General features: G+C 44.8%; 1 protein-coding gene across 10 annotated transcripts in view; it reads left to right on the top strand.

The window, feature by feature from the left end:
- Positions 1-20906, top strand: part of NR2C2 (nuclear receptor subfamily 2 group C member 2) — a 102690-nt gene that overhangs the window by 66935 nt on the left and 14849 nt on the right. For all 10 annotated transcript variants that reach the window (XR_002515737.2, XR_002515739.2, XR_002515738.2 and 7 more), the window contains 8 exons: positions 2108-2210; positions 6650-6829; positions 9403-9550; positions 10649-10742; positions 13107-13240; positions 14980-15157; positions 17341-17462; positions 19623-19762. Coding sequence is in view for 7 of the 10 variants with exons in the window: in XM_017946065.3 (XP_017801554.1) it covers positions 2108-2210; positions 6650-6829; positions 9403-9550; positions 10649-10742; positions 13107-13240; positions 14980-15157; positions 17341-17462; positions 19623-19762 (1099 nt within the window). In the remaining 3 variants the exon portion in view is untranslated. The remainder of the gene's footprint in view (positions 1-2107; positions 2211-6649; positions 6830-9402; positions 9551-10648; positions 10743-13106; positions 13241-14979; positions 15158-17340; positions 17463-19622; positions 19763-20906) is intronic.

Raw genomic sequence — 20906 nt, 5'->3', positions numbered from 1 at the left:
CCTGAGGCTACTGGAGAATTGTTCTTACCTAAGGCCATCAAGTGTCAGCCCTTGATATTTTAAAGGTACCACCTAGGGCTGACTGTAGCCAAGCGAGAACTGATTTGTCCAGATCATCAGGTCTGTGGCCCCAGCTTTTCATTATGTCTTTACTTGCCACCATGTACTGCTCACTCTGGGCCCCTCAGTTCTTGTCTCTATCTCTGCCCTGGTTCTTCCTGCTCTCTCAAGGCAGGATGGGGTTGAGGACAGTCTACAGCAAGGAAAAGAGCAGGCATTGAAGGAAAGCAGGGGGTTGTTGCTCAGCATGAGGCTGGGAAGCATAGAATCTCCAAATCCAACACTTAGAGAACAGAAACTCAAGGTCAGTATCCCATGATGGCTGAGCACAGAGCATGCTTCGTCAGGGTTGTTTAATTTTTTTTTTTAATTTTTGATAAAATATACATAATATAAAACTTACCATCTTAATCAGCTTTAGGTATACAGTTTAGTGGCATTAAGTAGATTTACATTGTTGTACCACTGTCCAGCTCTGTGTAACTCTTTTCCTCTTCCTAAGCTGAAACTCTATACTCATAGAACAGTAACTCTCCTCTCCCCTTCGCCCAGCCCTGGTGACCACCATTCTACTTTCCGTCTCCATGAATTTGACTACTCTAGGTACCTCATATAAGTGAAATCAGCCTTCGTGTGACTGGCTTATTTCCCCCATCCATGTCGTAGCATGTGTCAGAATTCCATTCCTTTTAAAGGCTGAGTAATATTCCACTCTGTATATAGACCACATTTTTTCTCTTCATCTGTTGTTGGACATGTAGGTTGCTTCCACCTTTTGACTATTGAATTAATGCTGCTTAGAATCTCTGTTTTGGGTGGGGAGGTTCTACTATGAAGAAACTTAAGGAAGGGAAGAATTTTTTTGTCTTCTGATTGAGCTGGGATCAGAATGCCAACGTGTTCAGCTTTCAGAACTGTTCTTTTAGACACCTTACCCACACTTACTAAATGCTGTCTCATCCTTCCTTTCCCGGAGTACATTGTGATCATCTGAAATCAGAAAGGAATTCCTCCTCCTTTAGAATACTCCTTGTCTGTGAAAGAATGGCTGTTGATTTTGTTGCATGTTTCACAAGAGGTGATTCTACTTAATGATTTCTGTATGTGTTCCCACCGTGTATAAATCATTTTAAGGCTTATTGTTGGCTCAAGTTCAAGTACATTTTAAAATAACAGCAATTTTTCACTTTCGTGTATTGATATCAGTTATAGTATTCTCCCAGATGAATTGCTGTCGCCTAGAAAATCACCACAAATTAGGGGAAGATAGCAGGTTTCAAAGGTCATTTGTTCTCGTCATCTCACCACCGGCTGCCTCAGTCAGAGTCCTAGTTATTTAATTAATAAAGTTTGGTTATTTCTCTGCCAATATACCTCTTTGCATACATTCAAGTTGTTATGGGAAGAATCTTAAATGTCTTCATTTGGTAGCGTCTGTGTGTGATTCCCCACATGGGCCACAATTTTGGGGGGTTGTAGTAGCCAGATAGAGTAGATCAGTGGAAACCAGCACCTGATCCTGGGAAACCACCCAGCTGATGAGCAGTCCGGATGAGTGGCAGAACCATTCTGGGTGTCAGATTAAGTTGTCATTTGGAATTTTCCCAGTTCTGTCCAGAGTTCTCCTGCTTAGAAACCCAACATTGAGAATTTATAGTTAAACATTACTTTGCTTAGTGATCTGGGTTTTTGTCTGTGTTTGTTTGTTTGTTTTTGAGATGGGGTCTCACTCTGTCACCCAGGCTGGAGTGCAGTGGCGCGATCTCAGCTCACTACCATGTCTGCCTCCCGGGTTCAAGCAATTCTCCTGCCTCAGCCTCTAGAGTAGCTGGGGATTACAGGCGCCTGCCACCACATTTGACTAATTTTATATTTTTAGTAGAGACGGTGTTTCACCATGTTAACCAGGCTGATCTCAAACTCCCGACCTCAGGTGATCCACCCGCCTTGGCCTCCCAGAGTGCTGGGATTACAGACGTGAGTCACCATGCCCGGCAGTGATTTGGTTGTTAATTGGCACCCCTGTTTATTTCCTGGTTTCTCTCAGATTGTCACGGATTCTGCCTCTGTGGAGCGTTTACTGGGGAAGACGGACGTCCAGCGGCCCCAGGTGGTAGAGTACTGTGTGGTCTGTGGCGACAAAGCCTCCGGTATGTAGTTCCAGGTTATGCTGGCACTTATAACGGGCCAACAGCATGAAGTAACTGTTGTGAGGTGGGGTGGTAGTTAATTTAGAAAGACCATTTTATGTACGTTTGTAGGTTTCACACATGAATTCTACTTTTCTTATTGGGGTAATGATGTAAATAAGTAAGGTAGTTTGTCAAATAATTAGACATAAAAAGGAAAAGTCAAGAAACGATTTCTGTGATTTGTAGATCTTGGTTAAGTGTGCATTTGCACAGCACTTGGCTATTTTACAAGATGTATAATTTGTATAATCCCCCTTCATCCTAACTATAACTGTCTCTATCATCCCCTTACTATAACCCACTATGAATAACTGCTGTAATGAAGCAGGAGGCAGCATGTGATTCCAGCTAGAGTCCCAGGGTCAGGAAAGGCCCCACAGAGGCAGTAACACGTGGGAGCCTTGGTGATTGTGTACATGTTCATTGGAGCAGGAGGAGGGCATTCCAGCAAGTGGAGCCAGGGCCTAGAGTTTAAGGTCTATACCCACGGTATCCTTGAGAGAGAGCTTATAGGCTTCTGTGATTACGATTGGGTAAAGTGAGACTGAAGAACATGTCTGGCCCAAAAATTCAAGTGCTGGCCTGCTTGTACTGGGGATCCATAGAAGGTTAGTGAGGCAGACAGGAAGGAATGGAGAAGTATTTTATAAGAACACAGTACCAGGGATGCCAAGGGCACAGGCCTGTGTTCTGTGATGGCTGCCTGGTTCCACTTTCTTCTGTGGTCACAAAATTCACAGGAACTTTGGACACTGTAGTCCTGGTTTTTGTTTGTTTGTTTTGTTTTTTAAAAAGGAGGTTGGACCAAGCCTCTTAGGAAGACAGACCCAGACAAGCATCTACAGAAGATCAGAAGCTCCAGTTTCTCTTTCACGCTGGTGACACCATTTATCTGCCAATGGTGCCTGCCACCCTTTGTCCTGGTAAACCCAATCCATCCTATCCCTTCTCTGAAGCCCTCACCTACCCCAGTAGGCAGGTAGACAGTGCTGCCTGTGATTCTGATTGCCCTTTCTACAGATTTCTCTAATCAGTTGTTGCCTGCTCATATAATTCACTCTACAGGCCTGTCTTCCCCATCAGAATGTCAAAGCAAAAACCATGTCTTACCATCTATCTCTGTATTCCTGTCTTCTTGCTCAGCAAGGAAAGGCACTCTACAAACTTCTGAACAAATGAATGAAGCACGAACATAACAAAAGGGCCATAAAATCTGCTCGACTTCCCCATTTGTCAGTCTTCTTCTGAGCTTAAGGAAAGGCCTAGTCACAGGCTCTTTGTGCCATTGTCTCCTGAATTAGTGTCACTCAAAGAGATAGAGAACTCAAGGAAATATATTGCAAAGAAAGGAAAAACGATGTTATAGAAGGCACTTTACCACAACTATTCTTAAAAGAACAAGACCAAGTTGTTCCAAATGCACACTTGGAAAATGGTTTTGCATACTAGAGCTTAGAACAATGGGATTCTCTGTAGCCACCATAAATGGTAATCCTGTGAAATGTATTCTCCTTGGCAATGTAGCTGTGAAATTGGATTATACAAACAAGACAGAATCAGAAGAGCATGTCCAGGGTCAGTCTCAGCTGGAAACAAGTGAGGCATAATGTATGTGAAAGTACTTTGTGAATAAGAAAGCTAAACTGATGGAGGGGACACTTTTTTTTTTTTTGAGATGGAGTCTTGTTCTGTTGCTCAGGTTGGAGTGCAGTGGTATGATCTCGGCTGACTGCAACCTCTGCCTCCTGGGTTCAAGTGATTCTCCTGCCTCAGCCTCCCGAGTAGCTGGGACTATAGGCATCTGCCAGCACGCCTGGCTAAATTTTGTATTTTTAGTAGAGATGGGGTTTCACCATGTTAGCCAGGATGGTTTCGATCCCCTGACCTGGTGATCTGCCTGCCTTGGCCTCCCAAAGTGCTGGGATTACAGGCGTGAGCCACCTTGCCTGGCCAGGGCCACTTTTTAATGTCATTGATAATTAAAAGTTGGAGATACCATGCAAACTGTACACCTGACAAGGGGTTACTATCCAGAACGTATAAGGAACTTAACAGCAAAAAAACAAGTAACTCAATTTTAAAATGGGCAAAATACCTTAATAGACATTTCTCAAAAGATGACATTCAAATGGCCAATGGTTATATGAAAAAATGCTCAACATTGCTAATCCGCAAGGAAATGCAAATCAACACCACATGAGGTATCACCTCCAGGTAGGATGTCTGTAATCAGGCTGGGTGCGGTGGCACATGCCTATAATCCAGCACTTTGGCAGGCTGAGGTGGGCAGATCACATGAGGCCAGGAGTTCGAGACCAGCCTGGCCAACGTGGCAAAACCTTATCTCTACTAATTTTTGTATTTTTATAAGATACATATTTTTTGACAGGGTGCAGTGGCTCACGTCTGTAATCCGAGCACTTTGGGAAGCCAAGGCAGGCGGATCACCTGATGTCAGGAGTTCAAGACTAGCCTGGTCAACATGGTGAAACCCCGTCTCTACTAAAAATACAAAAATTAGCTGGGTGTGGTGGTGGGTTCCTGTAATCCCAGCTGCTTGGGAGGCTCAGGCAGGAGAACCGCTTGAACCTGAGAGGCAGAGATTGCAGTAAGCCAAGATCACACCACTGTACTCCAGCCTGGGTGACAAAAGCAAGACTCTTGTCTTAAAAAAAAAAAAAAGATCTTATAAAATATATAAGATTTTATTTTTGTTTTATAAAATCTTATAAAAATAAAAAAATTAGCCTAGTGTGGTGGTGCACACCTATAATTCCAGCTACTCGGGAGGCTGAGACACAAGAATCACTTGAACACAGGAGGTGGAGGTTGCAGCGAGCCGAAATCACACCACTGCATTCCAGTCTAAGTGACTGAGACTGTTGTCTCAAAAAAAAAAAAAGAAGAAAAAATGCCTACAATTAAAAAGACAAAAGAAAAGAAGTGCTAGGGAGGATGTGGAGAAAAGGGAACACTTACACATTGTTGGTAGAACTGTAAACTAGTACAGCCACTATAGAAAACTGTATGGAGGTTCTTCAAAAAATTAAAACTAGAACTACCACATGATCCAGCAATCTCAGTACTGGATCCAAATCCAAAGGAAATAAAATCATTATGTTGAAGAAATATCTGCACTCCCATGTTTACTGCATGACTATTTACAATGGCCAAGATGCGGAATCAGCTTAAGTATCCAACAGTGGATGAATTGCTAAAGAAAATGTGGTATGTAGCACAGTGGAATAGATAAAATTGAATGAAATCCTGCTCCTTGTGACAACATAGATGAACATGGAGGACATCATGTTACGTGAAATAAGCCAGACACAGAAAGGCAAATATTATCTCACTCCTGTGGAATCCTTAAAAAATAAATGATATCATAGAAACAGAGAGTAGAACAATGGCACCAAGACGCGGGAGGGGAAAAGTGACAGATGGTTGGGAAAGACTGACCAACTGGTACAAAGTTAGAGTTAAGTAGTAGGAACAAGTTCTGGTGTTCTGTTGCACTGTAGCCATAGCTAACAATAAGGTATTATATATTGTAAAATACCTAGAAGAAAGGTTTTTGAATGTCCTTATTACAAAGAAATGATAAATGCATAAGGTGGTGGTCACTCTACCTGATTTGATGATTATACAACTGTGGATATATTGAAATACCAAATTATACCTCATAAATATGGACAATTACAATGTATCAAAAATAAAAAGAGACACCAAAGTAAAACAAGATTAGAAAAATAAACTGTGTTTAATAAATGCATTCCTAGAACTATGTTTCTAGAAGGCTCTGAGTAGCTAGCCCATGTGAGCCATATGGTAATCCTCCTTTGCTGTGGGCTTTGGCAGTCACAGTCCCCATGCTTCTCCCTGTGACTATCCCGCTTCCCCAGGGGAGACTTAGGGCCCAGGACGTGAATCAGAGAGAGGGGCTAAATGCAGGAGTGAGACCCTCTGTGCCGAAGCCACACATGCACGTGTCTGCTATGTGCCACTTGTGGCGGGACAGGGGACCTGATCCACTTCATAAGCCCAGATCTCCAGGAATAGGACCCAGGTGTGTTCAAGTGGATAGTAGAGTTCAGCTGTCACCTGTGAGCTCCTACTGTGTGTTAGACCATTTGTATACTAAGAGCACTAAGGTCATGCCATCTGCCAGCTGTCATATAACCTGTCCGAGCTTCAGTATTTCCATCATGAACTCCTAAGGCTACTTGAAAGATTGTAGAGAAATTACTTGAAGGGTGTGGCCAGTATGCTTAATGCTCAGGCCACGTGGCTGTTGGCACCTAACAGCGTATGCACCCATCACTTCGATAAGACTTGCACAGGAACTGAATCCACAAATATAGTCACAAAATATTTGTGTATTCTTTCTCCTGTTTCAGGCCGTCACTATGGGGCTGTCAGTTGTGAAGGTTGCAAAGGTTTCTTCAAAAGGAGCGTGAGGAAAAATTTGACCTACAGCTGTCGGAGCAACCAAGACTGCATCATCAATAAACATCACCGGAACCGCTGTCAGTTTTGCCGGCTGAAAAAATGCTTAGAGATGGGCATGAAAATGGAATGTGAGTAACAATATTTTAAAACCGGCCGGGTGCGGTGGCTCAAGCCTGTAATCCCAGCACTTTGGGAGGCCGAGACGGGCGGATCACGAGGTCAGGAGATCGAGACCATCCTGGCTAACACAGTGAAACCCCGTCTCTACTAAAAAATATACAAAAAAATAGCCGGGCGAGGTGGCGGGCGCCTGTAGTCCCAGCTACTCGGGAGGCTGAGGCAGGAGAATGGCGCAAACCTGGGAGGCGGAGCTTGCAGTGAGCCGAGATCCGGCCACTGCACTCCAGCCTGGGCGACAGCGCGAGACTCCCTCTCAAAAAAAAAAAAAAAAAAAAAAAAAAATTTTAAAACCACATGAGTTAACACAGAGGGAGAGAGTAAACAAGAAAAAATAAGGTTTCTATACCTGGCCTTAAAATACTTTAAGAAAAATTACGCACTTAAGCTTCATTTTGGTTTACCTCATGGGTCAGCTAGGTGATTCAGAGCCAGTGCTGCGGGGATTGGTCTGTTCTCCTGCTGTGTGTGTGGAAAGCCTTATTCCAGATGCATCAGGAGGCAGCTTAGTGGAGTGGATTGAACACAGGCTTTGGAGGAAAGGTGATACCAAATCTACCTCCAGGTGTGCCACTGAGAGAGAGCTATGACGCCTGAGGACACACGTAGCCTCTCAGCCACAGGGTCCTCTTCTGTGATCTGCTTATTCACCTTACTTACATATTGCTCCTGAGGATTACATCAGCCTACTCCTTGTCTTCTTAGCCCCTCTACTTTCTTTTGGGATAAGGTCCTTTGCCAAGCCTCTGTGTAACTGGGGTTCTAAAGGGAAATATATTGCTCCTGGATGTGTGGGGCAGCCAGGGAAGGTCTCAGGCCCCTCCTTTCCACTCCCATAGCCAGAATTTTGGGAGTTTTCAGGGACCAATCAGCATGGAGGTCACTTCCCTAACTTGTGGTGAAAACATGAAGACCAGGACCCAAGATGGGCAGCACAAAGAAATTCAAGGAGAGTGGAGTTAGGCTCAAACCACAGTAGGAAAATGGAGCTTAGCAGAGCAAGGCATGCAGCTCAGCCTCGCAAGTCTGGTGGCCGTGGACCCAGGACTGCAGGCTCCTGCTGAGTATGCTGCATGGTTCTGTCATCTTTTGCATAGTTTTCTAGGAACACTGAAAACCAATATATTTCAGTATTGATGTTGACGTTTCTGGGAATGGGAATCTGTAAAATTAACTGGAGAATAAATGGAAATGTATTTTTTGAGAAATTAGAAATATCAACCTAATTTCTGCCTAGTGTGATGTTTTTATTTAATCTAATGATACTGCTCTTTCCCCAAAGTGAGTAAATAAGTCACTGGCTTGGTGTGGGACTGGCCCATATTGCTAAGCTTTCCTTTTTCTCAATGATGAATATTTTTACTCAGAGCAGTGACTGAAATCAGTTTTCTTGTGATCACAGCTGTAGTTGCAAACACAATATTCAATTGGATAGCAGTTTGATTAGCAGCGTATCTGAATGTTAGTCCCTGACCTTCATCACTTTTGCCTTTAAAAAGCTTTCGTTTTCTTCAGTTGCTTCTAACATGCATATTTGCTCTTATATTAGACTGCTAAAGGGAGAGTTTGCTAGCATGATTTAAAATTGACACCCATTAAACAGTTTGCAGAAGTGATTCAGACTTGATTCGGAAATTAGAAGGGTTCCTCTACAAATTGTGGCAAAGGAAATGCATTCTATTAAGGGCCTACTTGAAGGTGGACATTTCTTTTCTTTTTTTTTCTTTTTTTTTTTTTTTGAGGCGGAGTCTCACTCTGTCGCCCAGGTTGGAGTGCAGTAGCGCACGTCTTGGCTCACTGCAGCCTCTGTCTCCCAGATTCAAGCAATTCTTCCTGCCTCAGCTTCCCAAGTAGCTGGGTTTACAGGTGCCTGCCACCACACCTGGCTAATTTTTGTATTTTTAGTAGAGGCCAGGTTTTGCCATGTTGGCCAAGTGATCCACCTGTCTCGGCTTCCCAAAGTGCTGGGATTACAGACTTGAGCCACCGCCCCCGGCCCAAAGATGGGCGTTTCTTTATCCTTGAAATGATCTATTTTGTTAGCATCATGAAGTAAAAACCAACTGGGCACTGTGGCTCATGCCTGTAATTCCAGCACTTTAGCAGGCTGGGGCAAGTGGATTTCTTGAGCCCAGGAGTCTGAGTCCAGTGGGCAACATAATGAGGCTTCATCTCTACAAAAAACAATAAAATAATAACATAAAATTAACAAAATGGCCCAGAAGGCTCATGGGTGCTTCCATAGGCCACATAGGTGCTGTGCTGCAGTTTCTTAGCAGGGAGTACCACCCATCGTGAGGTCTTTTTTATGCCTTTAGATTTGACATGGCATGGTTTGGCTTGATTTCCTCTCTCTGGCCGAAAAGTCCACTGTGAAAACTGAGCTAGATGAACCTAGCACCAAAGTCATCCTCCCTACGGTAATGGATTTACTAAAGAAAACACCTTACTTTACCACGAGGGATGTGGTTTTTATTGATTTGGATTGTTTCTCTAAACACAAATGTTTATGTTGTGATTTAAGCCGTACAGAGTGAACGGAAGCCCTTTGATGTGCAACGGGAGAAACCAAGCAATTGTGCTGCTTCAACTGAGAAAATCTATATCCGGAAAGACCTGAGAAGTCCCCTGATAGCCACTCCCACGTTTGTGGCAGACAAAGACGGAGCGAGGTCAGTCCCTTTTTCTCACTGCAGTCAGTCTTTGCAGCTGATGGAGGAGGCACAGACGCATCCCAGAACAGGCACTGTTGTGGCTTCCCACCCACCTGCCATAGCCTCCAACCTTGTGTTGCCTAATTCTGCCCCTTCTGGAGCTGTTCAGTCACACCTCTGGACAGGCCTGAGGATGCCTGATTTATGATGGGGTCAGAAATTCTCCTAGCCTTGAATTCAGATTATGTCCTGCAATTTAGGCATCATTCATACAGGAAGACAATTATTTTATAATTCAAGATTGGGGCTTTTCTGCAGTACAGACAAAAGACCTAAGGTGAGATAAGGTCTCAGTGCTATAGTTAATTGGTATATTCTTTTTAATGTAATCTATTGAACTTACTTTAAAAGGATCAGAAAGAGGGGAAAACAAGAAATCCAAAATGTATCAGAGAGAGAGCGGGAGTTGAGGATGCCTTGCTGGTTTTCTGAAAATCAAGTTAACTTGTCTTTTTTTTTTTTTTTTCTTTTTTTTTGAGACGGAGTCTCGCTTTGTCGCCCAGGCTGGAGTGCAGTGGCCGGATCTCAGCTCACTGCAAGCTCCGCCTCGCGGGTTCACGCCATTCTCTGGCCTCAGCCTCCCGAGTAGCTGGGACTACAGGTGCCCACCACCTCACCCGGCTAGTTTTTTGCATTTTTTAGTAGAGACGGGGTTTCACTGTGTTAGCCAGGATGGTCTCGATCTCCTGACCTCGTGATCCACCCGTCTCAGCCTCCCAAAGTGCTGGGATTACAGGCTTGAGCCACCGCGCCCGGCCCCTCAAGTAAACTTTTCTTGGGAGAATGGCCACAGTGTGCAGTCATCCTGGAAAGCCCTGGGGGATGCATCTGTGTTTCATCCTGTCTCAAGCTGTAAACCCGACTTTATGTATATCTCATTGCAGAGAGACAGGGGTGGGGGTTCTGTTTAGTCACTAAGCGGCTGAGTCTGGTTAGAGCTTTTCTGCTATTCAGATAGCTTCACAAATATGGAAGGACAGGTAAATGCAGCATGATTATACGGTGCATAAAATGTTGGAAGCTACTCTGATCTGAGTTTCTTTATGTCTTAAATAGACAAACAGGTCTTCTTGATCCAGGAATGCTTGTGAACATCCAGCAGCCTTTGATACGTGAGGATGGTACAGTTCTTCTGGCCACGGATTCCAAGGTGACGTTCTCTACTCATGCTTTCTCTCATCCTTTATGTTGACATTGCAGGCCACTTCTCTTAACTGTGTGCACCACCTTCTTCCTGGCCTTCAGAGACCACATCAAAAGCATGACCTACGTCTTGGTCTCCTTGTGATTTGTTTAGAGATGCTGATGGCTTTTCACATCAGAGCTGGCTGGTCATAATCACTGTGACATGTCAGTCTGGATGTCAATTTGGTGGACATTCGGTGGTTCTCTTTTCTGTTGCAGTTTTCTTTTTCTCTTATACACATTGGCAAACTACTAGCATACCAAGGAAAGAGCTGCTTATCAAATGGCCTTTTTGCAAAAGCCCCGGATTCTTTTTTATTAGATGATCTTCAGGGTGAAGCTCAGCCAGGAATCTATCAATTCCAAAACTTTGCTAGAGCAGATCAGTCATAGGGATTTAACTTGTGGACAGAGACGTTTGTCAGTCCAAAGAGGGGAGACTGGCTGGCTCCTGTGAAGATAACCAAGGAGGGGGATTTTTTCCAGGCCAGGGAACTCACTGTTTTTCTCATCTTGGTGCTCCTGATGTAACCAAGTAATGAGGAAGTAGTAGCAGCAAGTCACAACTCTAAGAGGGTGACTTGGTAATTGAGAACACTGGCATTGCTGTGACCATTAGACCCAGAGCAAAGTCTGCAGGCTTCCTTCTCATCTGTTCACAGTCTCATTCATGGGCGTTCTCAGGGCATTACAGGGCATCACAGGGCATTCTCTTTTGGGAAAGAGAAGACAAAATTTAGAGCCCTTGCCTGTCATGGAGAGCTGCCTTGCGTGCCTTAGTCCTCAGGCTGGGCCTTGCACCTTCTGTCTTTGGGCAGGGGCCATATGCATGATGGGAGCTGATGAATCACATGGGCTTAGCTTGTCACTAGCACACATTCTAGGACGGTGACTCTTGACTGCACGGTCAAATGCAGAGAAAGCATAAGCCTGAAAGTGAAGCCCAGATACCATGTTGCCCAGTCTGGTCTTGAACTCCTGGACTCAAGCAATTCACCCACCTCAGCCCCCCAGAATGCTGGGATTACAGGCGTGAGCCACTACCCCTGGCTTTCTTTTTTAATTGAAATATAATTCACATGCCATAAAACTCACCCTTTTAGTGTGCAATGTAGTGATTTTTGGTATATTTACAAGGTTGTACAAACCATCTCCACTATCTAATTTTAGAATATTTTCATCACCTCAGAAGAAACCCTGAACTGTATTATGTAGTCACTCCTTTTTTCCCCCTCTTCTCAAACCCTACCAACCACTAATCTGCTTTCTGACTCTATGGTTTTGTCAACTCTGTACATTTCATATAAAGGAAATCATAGAGTATATGGTCTTTTGTGGCTGGCTTCTTTCACTTAGCGTAATGTTTTTAAGGGTCATAATGTATAGCATGTATCAGTACTTCGTTCCTTTTTGTTGCGAAATAATGCACCTCTTTTTTTTTTTTTTTTTTAAAGAGAGTTTCACTCTTGTTTCCCCAGCTGGAGTGCAATGGTGCCACCTCGGCTCATTGCAACTTCTGCCTCCCGAGTTCAAGCAATTCTCCTGCCTCAGCCTCCCAAGTATCTGGGATTATACGCATGTGCCACCACACCCAGCTAATTTTGTGTGTTTTGTTTTGAGTAAGAGTCTTGCTCTGTTGCCCAGGTTGGAATGCAGTGGCACAATCTCAGCTCACTGCAACCTCCGCCTCCTGGGTTCCAGTGATTCTCCTGCTTCAGCCTCCTGCGTACCTGGGGTTACAGGTACCTGCCATCACATCCGGCTAATTTTTTGTATTTTTAGTAGAGATGGGGTTTCATCATATTCACCAGGCTGGTCTTGAACTCCTGACCTCAGGTGATCCACCTGCCTTGGCCTCCCAAAGTGCTGGGATTACAGGCATGAGCCACTGCGCCTGGCCTCTTTTTCCATTTTTTAATTGGGTTGTCTTTTTATTATTGAGTTGTTAGTGTTCCTTAGATATTCTGGCTACTAAACCATTGTCAGACATATGATTTGCAAATATTTCATTCTGTGAATTGTCCTTTTGTTTTATGCGCTTTTACTTTCTTGACAATTTCTTTTGAAGCACAACAGTTTTAATTTTAATGAAGTGTAATTTATCTGTTTTTGTTCTGTCACTTTGTCACATATCTAGATTTGTGTAAATGCCACCACACCAAGATACAGAACTGTTAAATCACCAAAAAGATCTTCCTTATGTTGCCCCTTTGTAGTCACATTCCCCTCGCCTCTAAGCTGTTTTTGAACCAGCATTGTAACTTCATTGGCCTGAGAGTCATTTGCATATCTGTGTTCATTTTTAATGTCAGTATTTTTTGTTTAATAGGCTGAAACAAGCCAGGGAGCTCTGGGCACACTGGCAAATGTAGTGACCTCGCTTGCCAACCTAAGTGAATCTTTGAACAACGGTGACACTTCAGAAATCCAACCAGAGGACCAGTCTGCAAGTGAGATTACTCGGTACGAGCCTATGAGGGTGGAGGCCCCCTCCTGGCCTGGACACCCACCGTCTATTGTGAGGGTGGAAAACAGCATTTTGGTACCTGTGCTGTATTTAACTAAGGATGATAAAATTGTTACAATGACCCTGCACATCTGTCTTCTTTCAAATTTTAACTATGGGAACATAGACCCACTTACGTTATACAGTATAAAACAATCAAAACTTCTTTTCATTCCCAGCCTTGGAAAAGAAAATTGAGTAAATCAGTAGAAGTAGGGGGAAACCTCTAGTGGACAGCAGTTACTTGTATTAATTACTATTTAATAATGCATCTGCATATTAAGAGTTTATTCCCTTTTCTACTTCTATTTTAACCTATTTTTCTCGTCTTCTTTTATTTTTATTTTTATTTTTTAATAGAGATGGGGTTTCGCCATGTTGCCCAGGCTAGTCTAGAACTCCTGGGCTCAAGTGAGCTTCCCGCCTCAGCCTCCCAAAGTGCTGGGATTACAGGTGTGCGCCACCACCCCCAACCCTCATGTATATTTTTTCTGAGTAATGAATTCAGAGCTTAAATCCACCAGGGTAACTAGATTGATAGTGGCTGATAGATAGTATGAGCTAATGCCAGACATCAATAACTGCTGCTAAGGATGTTTCATCTCTGCAGTTTGGCTCTTGTGCTCTGCTCCTAACATGCCAGACCAGCCAGATACAAAGCTGGAGACTATTCAGGGGTTCCAGTCCCTTGTTAACTTGTGGTCTGATAACAAGATCTAGGTCCAGTGGAAAGAGGGTGGGATTTGAATTAGGTAGAATTCTGGTTCTATCACTTATTGTATGGATGGTCTTGGAAAAGTTATTTAACAACTGTAAGCTCAGCATTTACATCTGTAAAATGGAAGAGAATTTTTACCTTTGGAGGGTACTTGTGAAAAATAGAAATTGGGCCTAGTTGCAGTGGCTCACAGCTATAATCCCAGCACTTAGACAAGCTGAGACAGGAGGATCGCTTGATCCCAGGAGTTTGAGACTAGCTGAGACCCATCTCTGAAAAAGTAAAGAGAGAGAGAGAGAGAGAAAGAAATTGTCCGTGAAGTTAGGTAATACATAGCTCAGTGCCTAACATGATGTGTTGATAATACATACAAGCTTTCATTGTTTGCTGGATGCGGTGGCTCACGTGTGTAATCCCAGCACTTTGAAAGGCCAAGGCAGGTAGATCACCTGTAGTCAAGAGTTTGAGACCAGCCTGGCCAACATAGTGAAACCCCATCTCTACTAAAAATACAAAAGATACAGCCAGGCATGGTGGTGTGTGCCACCAGCGTGTGTAGTCCCAGCTACTTGGGAGGCTGAGGCAAGAGAATCACTTGAACTCAGGAGGCGGAGGTTGCAGTGAGCCAAGATCACACCACCACGCTCCAGCTTGGGTGACAGAGTGAGATTCAGTCTCTGAAAAATGAAAAAAATTAGCTGGGTGTGGTGGCGTGTGCCTGTAGTTCCAGCTACTCAGGAGGCTGAGGCACGAGGATTGCTTGAAGCTAGGAAGGTAGATCCTGCTACTGCACTCCAGCCTGTGCTATCTCAAAAAAATAAAATAAAGAAGCTTTCATTGTTAGTGTTTCCCTCACTAGGTAGAATTTAATTTAATCTTTTCCCATTGTAGTTTTTCTAAATCGTATCTCAGCTAGAATTCTGTTCCCCCTAAAAGCTGTAGATGTACAACAATTACATGCTTCATTTTTGCTCACAGGGCATTTGATACCTTAGCTAAAGCACTTAATACCACAGACAGCTCCTCCTCTCCAAGCCTGGCAGATGGGATAGACACCAGTGGAGGAGGAAGCATCCACGTCATCAGCCGAGACCAGTCGACACCCATCATTGAGGTTGAAGGCCCCCTCCTTTCAGACACACACGTCACATTTAAGGTGAGTGGATTCAGCCTAACCATGTGCCCCCAACCTGCTGGGGGAGAGGTTCTGTACCAAAGCTGGTCTGCAGTTTTAAAAATCAAACCTTGGGACAAGGCAGGGTGGCTCATGCCTGTAATCTCAGCACTTTGGGAGGCCAAGGCATGTGGATCACTTCAGGTCAGGAGTTCAAGACTAGCCTGGCCAACATGATGAAATCCTATCTCTACTGAAAATACAAAAATTAGCCAGGCATGGAGGCACATGCCTGTAGTGTCACCTACTCTGGAGGCTGAGGCATGAGAATTGCTTGAACCTGGGAGGCAGAGGTTTCTGTGAGCCGATACCACTGCACTCACTCCAGCCTGAGCGACAACAGTAAAACTCCGCCTCAAAAATAAATAAATAAATAAAAATTAAACTTTGGAGTGAGCTCATCTTCAAACTGTGGTATTGGACATTATGACTTCAAACTGGATCTTGTATTCCAGAATGATATTCCCATTACAAAGCATCTTCACTTGTCTTTTGCTCACAGTGCCATTTGGCTCTGAAGGTAACCCTGAAGCAGGCGTGGCCCATCATTACTAAGACAGGCTGACATAGTGGTAACTGCTGAGGGCTGAATGCTCTGCCTCTGCCATTCTGTGACAGCCTGGCTGCCCCATGGACTCAGGCAGGCACTTTTGTCTCTTCTCTGTGTCATAGAAACCCTCATATAAAGTCTGCAACAAGCAGGCAGCCAGCTGTTGATCCTGGCTACTCTGCCCTCTAGAGCCACAGAAAGTAGATCCCTTGAAGAGTGCTGTTAAGACCTCACGGGTCTTCCCCGTGCTGTCATTCACTGGTCTTGCTTTTTCTACAGGACACTCAGAGGGCACCCAAAGCTCTCTCAGTCTCTAGGTCTCCAGACTGCTGAGTCTTCCTGTTCCCTCAGTATTTTTTCTTTTTTTTTTTCCTTCTTCTTTTTATTTATTTTTTTTCTATGGATACTCACCTAGGCTGAAGTGTAGTGATGTGATTGTGGCTCACTGTAACTTCAAACTCCTGGGATTAAACTTCTGGGCTCAGGTGATCCTCCTGCCTCAGCCTCCCAAGTACCTAGGACTACAGGCATGTACCACCATGCCCAGCTAATTTTTATTTTTATTTTTTGTAGAGATGGGGTCCTTGATAAATTGCCCAAGGTGATCTCAAACACTTGGCCTCAAGCAGTCCTCCCACCTTAGCCTCCCAAAGTGCTGGGATTACAGGCGTGAACCACTGCCTGACCCAGTATTTTTACTAGAGAGATATGGCCAGTCACTTAGGAAGCTAGATCCCTGCTCATAGTTTCCCAAAGGTGCCTAAGAGACAGGTCACCAGTGTGATTCCAGCTTCAAAAGCATTGGAGCCCCTTCTAGACAATGGAATTCCTGGAGCCTCGCACAACATTCTAGTCATGGGATATCATCCTCCTATCACGTGAGCTGCTTGGCTCTTGGTTACTGCTACCTTAAGACCATCTCCCAAAATGCCTGCTAGTCCATGAAGTTGGCCCCGGTTACCCAGATTTTTTTTGTTGTTTTTTTGAGACTGTCTCACTGTCACCCATACTGGAGTACAGTGGTACAATCTTGGTTCACCATAACGTCCACCTCCTGGGTTCAAGCGATTCTCCTGCCTCAGCCTCCCAAGTAGCAGGAACTACAGGTGCACGCCACTACACCTGGGTAATTTTTGTATTTTTAATAGAGACAGGGTTTCACTGTGTTGCCCAGGCTGGTCTTGAACTCCTGACATCAGGTGATCAGCCTGCCTCAGCCTCTCAAAAGTGCTGGGATTATAGGGATGAGCCACTGCACCTGGCCCCTGTTCCCCAGATTTAATTTAGACCTTAACTTATGGCTCAAAATGGAATTGCCATAGAACAAATAACAGTTTAGCTGAGGCAAGACTTGAGGAGTATGTTTTTATGGGGGTGGGCTACGAAGATCCCCTTAGGCTTATGGACCACATTCCAAGGCCCTTTCGACCCTAGTTCACTGAGCAAGAAAACATGGGGAGTCTGTGCAAGCTCCCCGACCGCATGGGACTTCAGAATCAGAGACAGTGACTCTAGATGCCACTGCTGTTGAAGCACGACAGGGATACATGTTGATAGACAAAGCCATCCCCTGTCCTTCCTTCACTTCCTGTGCCATGTGCCTCCTCTTTTCCAGCTAACAATGCCCAGCCCAATGCCAGAGTACCTCAACGTGCACTACATCTGTGAGTCTGCATCCCGTCTGCTTTTCCTCTCAATGCACTGGGCTCGGTCAATCCCAGCCTTTCAGGCACTTGGGTAAGTCGCCACTTTCTGTGCATATATCCTTGGGCAAGGGCCTTCCTCTCCCTAGGAATGACCTGGAAGAACTCTGAGGGCCCATCTAGTTTGACTGTTCCAATGACCTCATTCAAAGGACCCTGAATTTCTTATTAAATATAGTTAGTGGACTGGTAGCAGGATTACCAGTTGCCAGTTCTGCAGTGTTCCTCTAACCTTTATGGAGCCTCCTAGATATACCAAGGATTTGCTGCTGGGAGCTGGGGATGGAGAAGAATGTAGAAGGCAAGGGGTAGTCCCCAGCACTGTGCTATGCACAGTGTGACTCACAAACTGAAGCCAGGCCGGGAACTGTGCCTAGGCCTTAATAAGGTGAATGTGAATCAGCTGTTTCCTCAGACATGGATTTACAATCTCACACAAGCCACAGTGCCAACTGGCACATTGAGTAGTACAGACCCTGGTGTCATCTCTACAGGAAACCCCCTCCTTTTCTTGCTTTCTGGAGTACCACTTGTGTATGTTTCTCCTCTAAATCCCATCATCAGCTCTGCCAGTGTGCCAAGTGCTGTGCAGCTGGTGCGGCTGCCATCGTGCCATCAGGTGACTGGCAGTCTGGTTGAAAGATAAGTAACCATACAAAAATGGAAATGCAATGAAAGTTACTGCGTATTGCAGAGTAACCATCCTTAGGTAATATGTGGAAAACACTAGAATGGAGGGCAGCGTTGTCTAGTAGTTTACACTGTTGTCTTTGGGGCAAACAGACCTGGTTGTCGGGCATAAGAATAGCGCTTGTCAGCTGTGTGGCCTTGTGCAAGTCACTTTACCTCTCTGAGCCTCCAGTTTCTCGTTGTAGAATCCTTGCGTGGAGTTAAGATCTATAAACCTTTTAACCCAGTGCCTGGCATGCAAGGGACTCAGCAGAAGGCAGTGTGGTTCTGTGGGTCAGGTGGTGTGGGATGTGTCCTGAGTAGTTAGAATGGTCACCTCCCTCCATGATTAAAGGAAAGGCAGACAGAATTGTCTCATTCTCCAGGGAGAACAAGACAGGTAGTGACTGCTAAACAAGTATTAGGAGTTTCATTGTTAGCTCTTTGGGAGAATTGCCTACCCCTTGCTGGTATCTGGTACGTGGTGTAACCTCAGGCATTTTTTTTTTTTTTTTTTAGTAACACCACAGTCCACAGTTAATAGTACTGATAGGTACCTGAGCTTTTTTTAAATGAGGTTGAAACATGATCCACCCACTGCCCTGAGTGTACTTTTTCTAGTTGGATAATTTGGAACCTCCTCCACAGAGTTTCTCAGTCTGGGCTAGATAAAATGAGCTACCACATTTAAAGTGGTTTCAGTTACATTTCATGTACTGTTTTTCATAAGTTACTGTTCAGGGCAGTGATCATAGTAAAATACTAGACGTGCATCTGGGGCATTTGGGAATGACACAGTGCAGTAGTCTTGGTTCTCACTGCCTTCCTCTGGCTGGGCCACACTTAAGGCAACTGGAGGAAACAGCTTTGTCAAAACAGCCCAGTTTCTCCAGCCTCCTGAAATCTTGAGACAGGTGAGGGAATGCAATTTAGGAGTTTCTGAGAATAAGGATGTATTGTTTTGTGATGTGCCAACTTTACTGACTAACCTGAGTAGAAATTAGCCAGGGCAGGGCTGGAAGCGGCCTTAGCTGAACCCTCATCCTCCCTGCTTCTGTCTCGGATCCAGCACAAAGCCTGCCTCCTTCCCTGCAAGGTTTGGAGGGCATGTTTCTGCCCTTCAGAATCTGTACTCAGCTCTTAGTCTTTTGGTCCCCGCAGCCTCTCGTGACCTTGGCTGCAGAACCAAAGTAACTGATACCATCTCCTGGGACAGAGCCAATCCAGGATGCTGAGGCTTTAGAATACTGTAGGAAATGATGATTTGGCCATACCTATTAAAACTTTTTATTTAAAGGATGTTTTTTAAGAGAATAGTTGATCATTAGAAGGACTTTAGTTAAAACAGTCATAGACTTATTCATAGACTTCATCTTTTTCTTGAAGAATGATCCTGGATAGCACTTCAACAAACACTTACTGAGTTCACCTGTTCGGGAAATGCTGTGACTTAGTGCCTGGATGCCCCACAACCTTGGAGAAATGCCAGCACACACCACACTCAGGCCCCTCTCTATATTCCTAGGCAGGACTGCAACACCAGCCTGGTGCGGGCCTGCTGGAATGAGCTCTTCACCCTCGGCCTGGCCCAGTGTGCCCAGGTCATGAGTCTCTCCACCATCCTGGCTGCCATCGTCAACCACCTGCAGAACAGCATCCAGGAAGGTAGGGCACAGGGACTTGGGGCTGGGGTGTGTCTTGGCCTAGTCTTGTGGCTGTGGAGTAGAGCCTAGCCCCCTGGTTGAAGGCCCATGTCAGAGACACCTTTGTCAACCCAGGCTGGCAACATAGCAAATTGGATAGCCTCAGTGTCCCACAACATCCATAGGCTGAGAGAAGTTTGGCTGTTAAGTTATAGAACCTTTGGGCTGGGCATGGTGGCTCACGCCTGTAATCCTAACACTTTGTTAGGCCAGGCAGGAGGATCACTTGAGCCCAGGACTTTGAGACCAGTCTGGGCAACATAACGAGACCTTGTCTTTACAAAAAGTACAAAAAATTAGCCAGGCCTGGTGGCATCTGCCTATAGTCCCAGATACTCAGGAGGCTGAGGCAGGAGGATTGCTTGAGCCCAGAGTTTGAGGCTGCAGTGAGCTGTGATCATTCCATGTACTCCAGCCTGGGTAATAGAGCAAGATCTCATCTTAATGAATGAATGAATGTTACAGGATGCTTATCAGTTAGAATATGTAAATTTCTGCCCAACTGTCCTCTTCATACGATTAATACGAAGAAAAAAATGGAAAAGGTCAGCTTCTTGCTAGGCATTTAGTAATGTTTGCAGAATAATCACAGCTGATATTTCATCTTCATTGACATTCACAAGTTACTTTTCTCATGTCTAATAGTTCACAGATCCTCACAACCCTATAAAGTAGGGACTATTACCTCATTTTTTCATATGGAGGAACTGAGGCCCTGATAAGGTCCCTGGCTTGCCCCAAATGAAACAGTAAATACAAAAACTAGGGCACAGGCTAGGTGCAGTGGCTCACACCTGTAATCCCAGCACTTTGGGAGGCCAAGACGGGATCGCCAGAGGTCAGGACAGTCCAGCTTGGCCTTGGCCAACATGGTGAAACCCCTTGTCTACTAAAAATACAAAATAAAAAAGGCCGGGTGCGGTGGCTGATGCCTGTAATCCCAGCACTTTGGGAGGCTGAGGCAGGTGGATTGCCTGAGCTCGGGAGTTTGAAACCAGCCTGGGCAACATGGCAAAACCCTGTCTCTACTAAAAATACAAAAAATTAGCCAGGCGTGATGGTGGGCATCTGTAATCCCAGCTACTCGGGAGGCTGAGAGGCAGGAG

Source organism: Papio anubis, chromosome 2 (assembly GCF_008728515.1).
Source record: "Papio anubis isolate 15944 chromosome 2, Panubis1.0, whole genome shotgun sequence".
Taxonomy (NCBI): domain Eukaryota; kingdom Metazoa; phylum Chordata; class Mammalia; order Primates; family Cercopithecidae; genus Papio; species Papio anubis.
The sequence above is the reverse complement of the archived record's forward strand: the minus strand, read 5'-3'. Positions and strand labels throughout refer to the sequence as shown.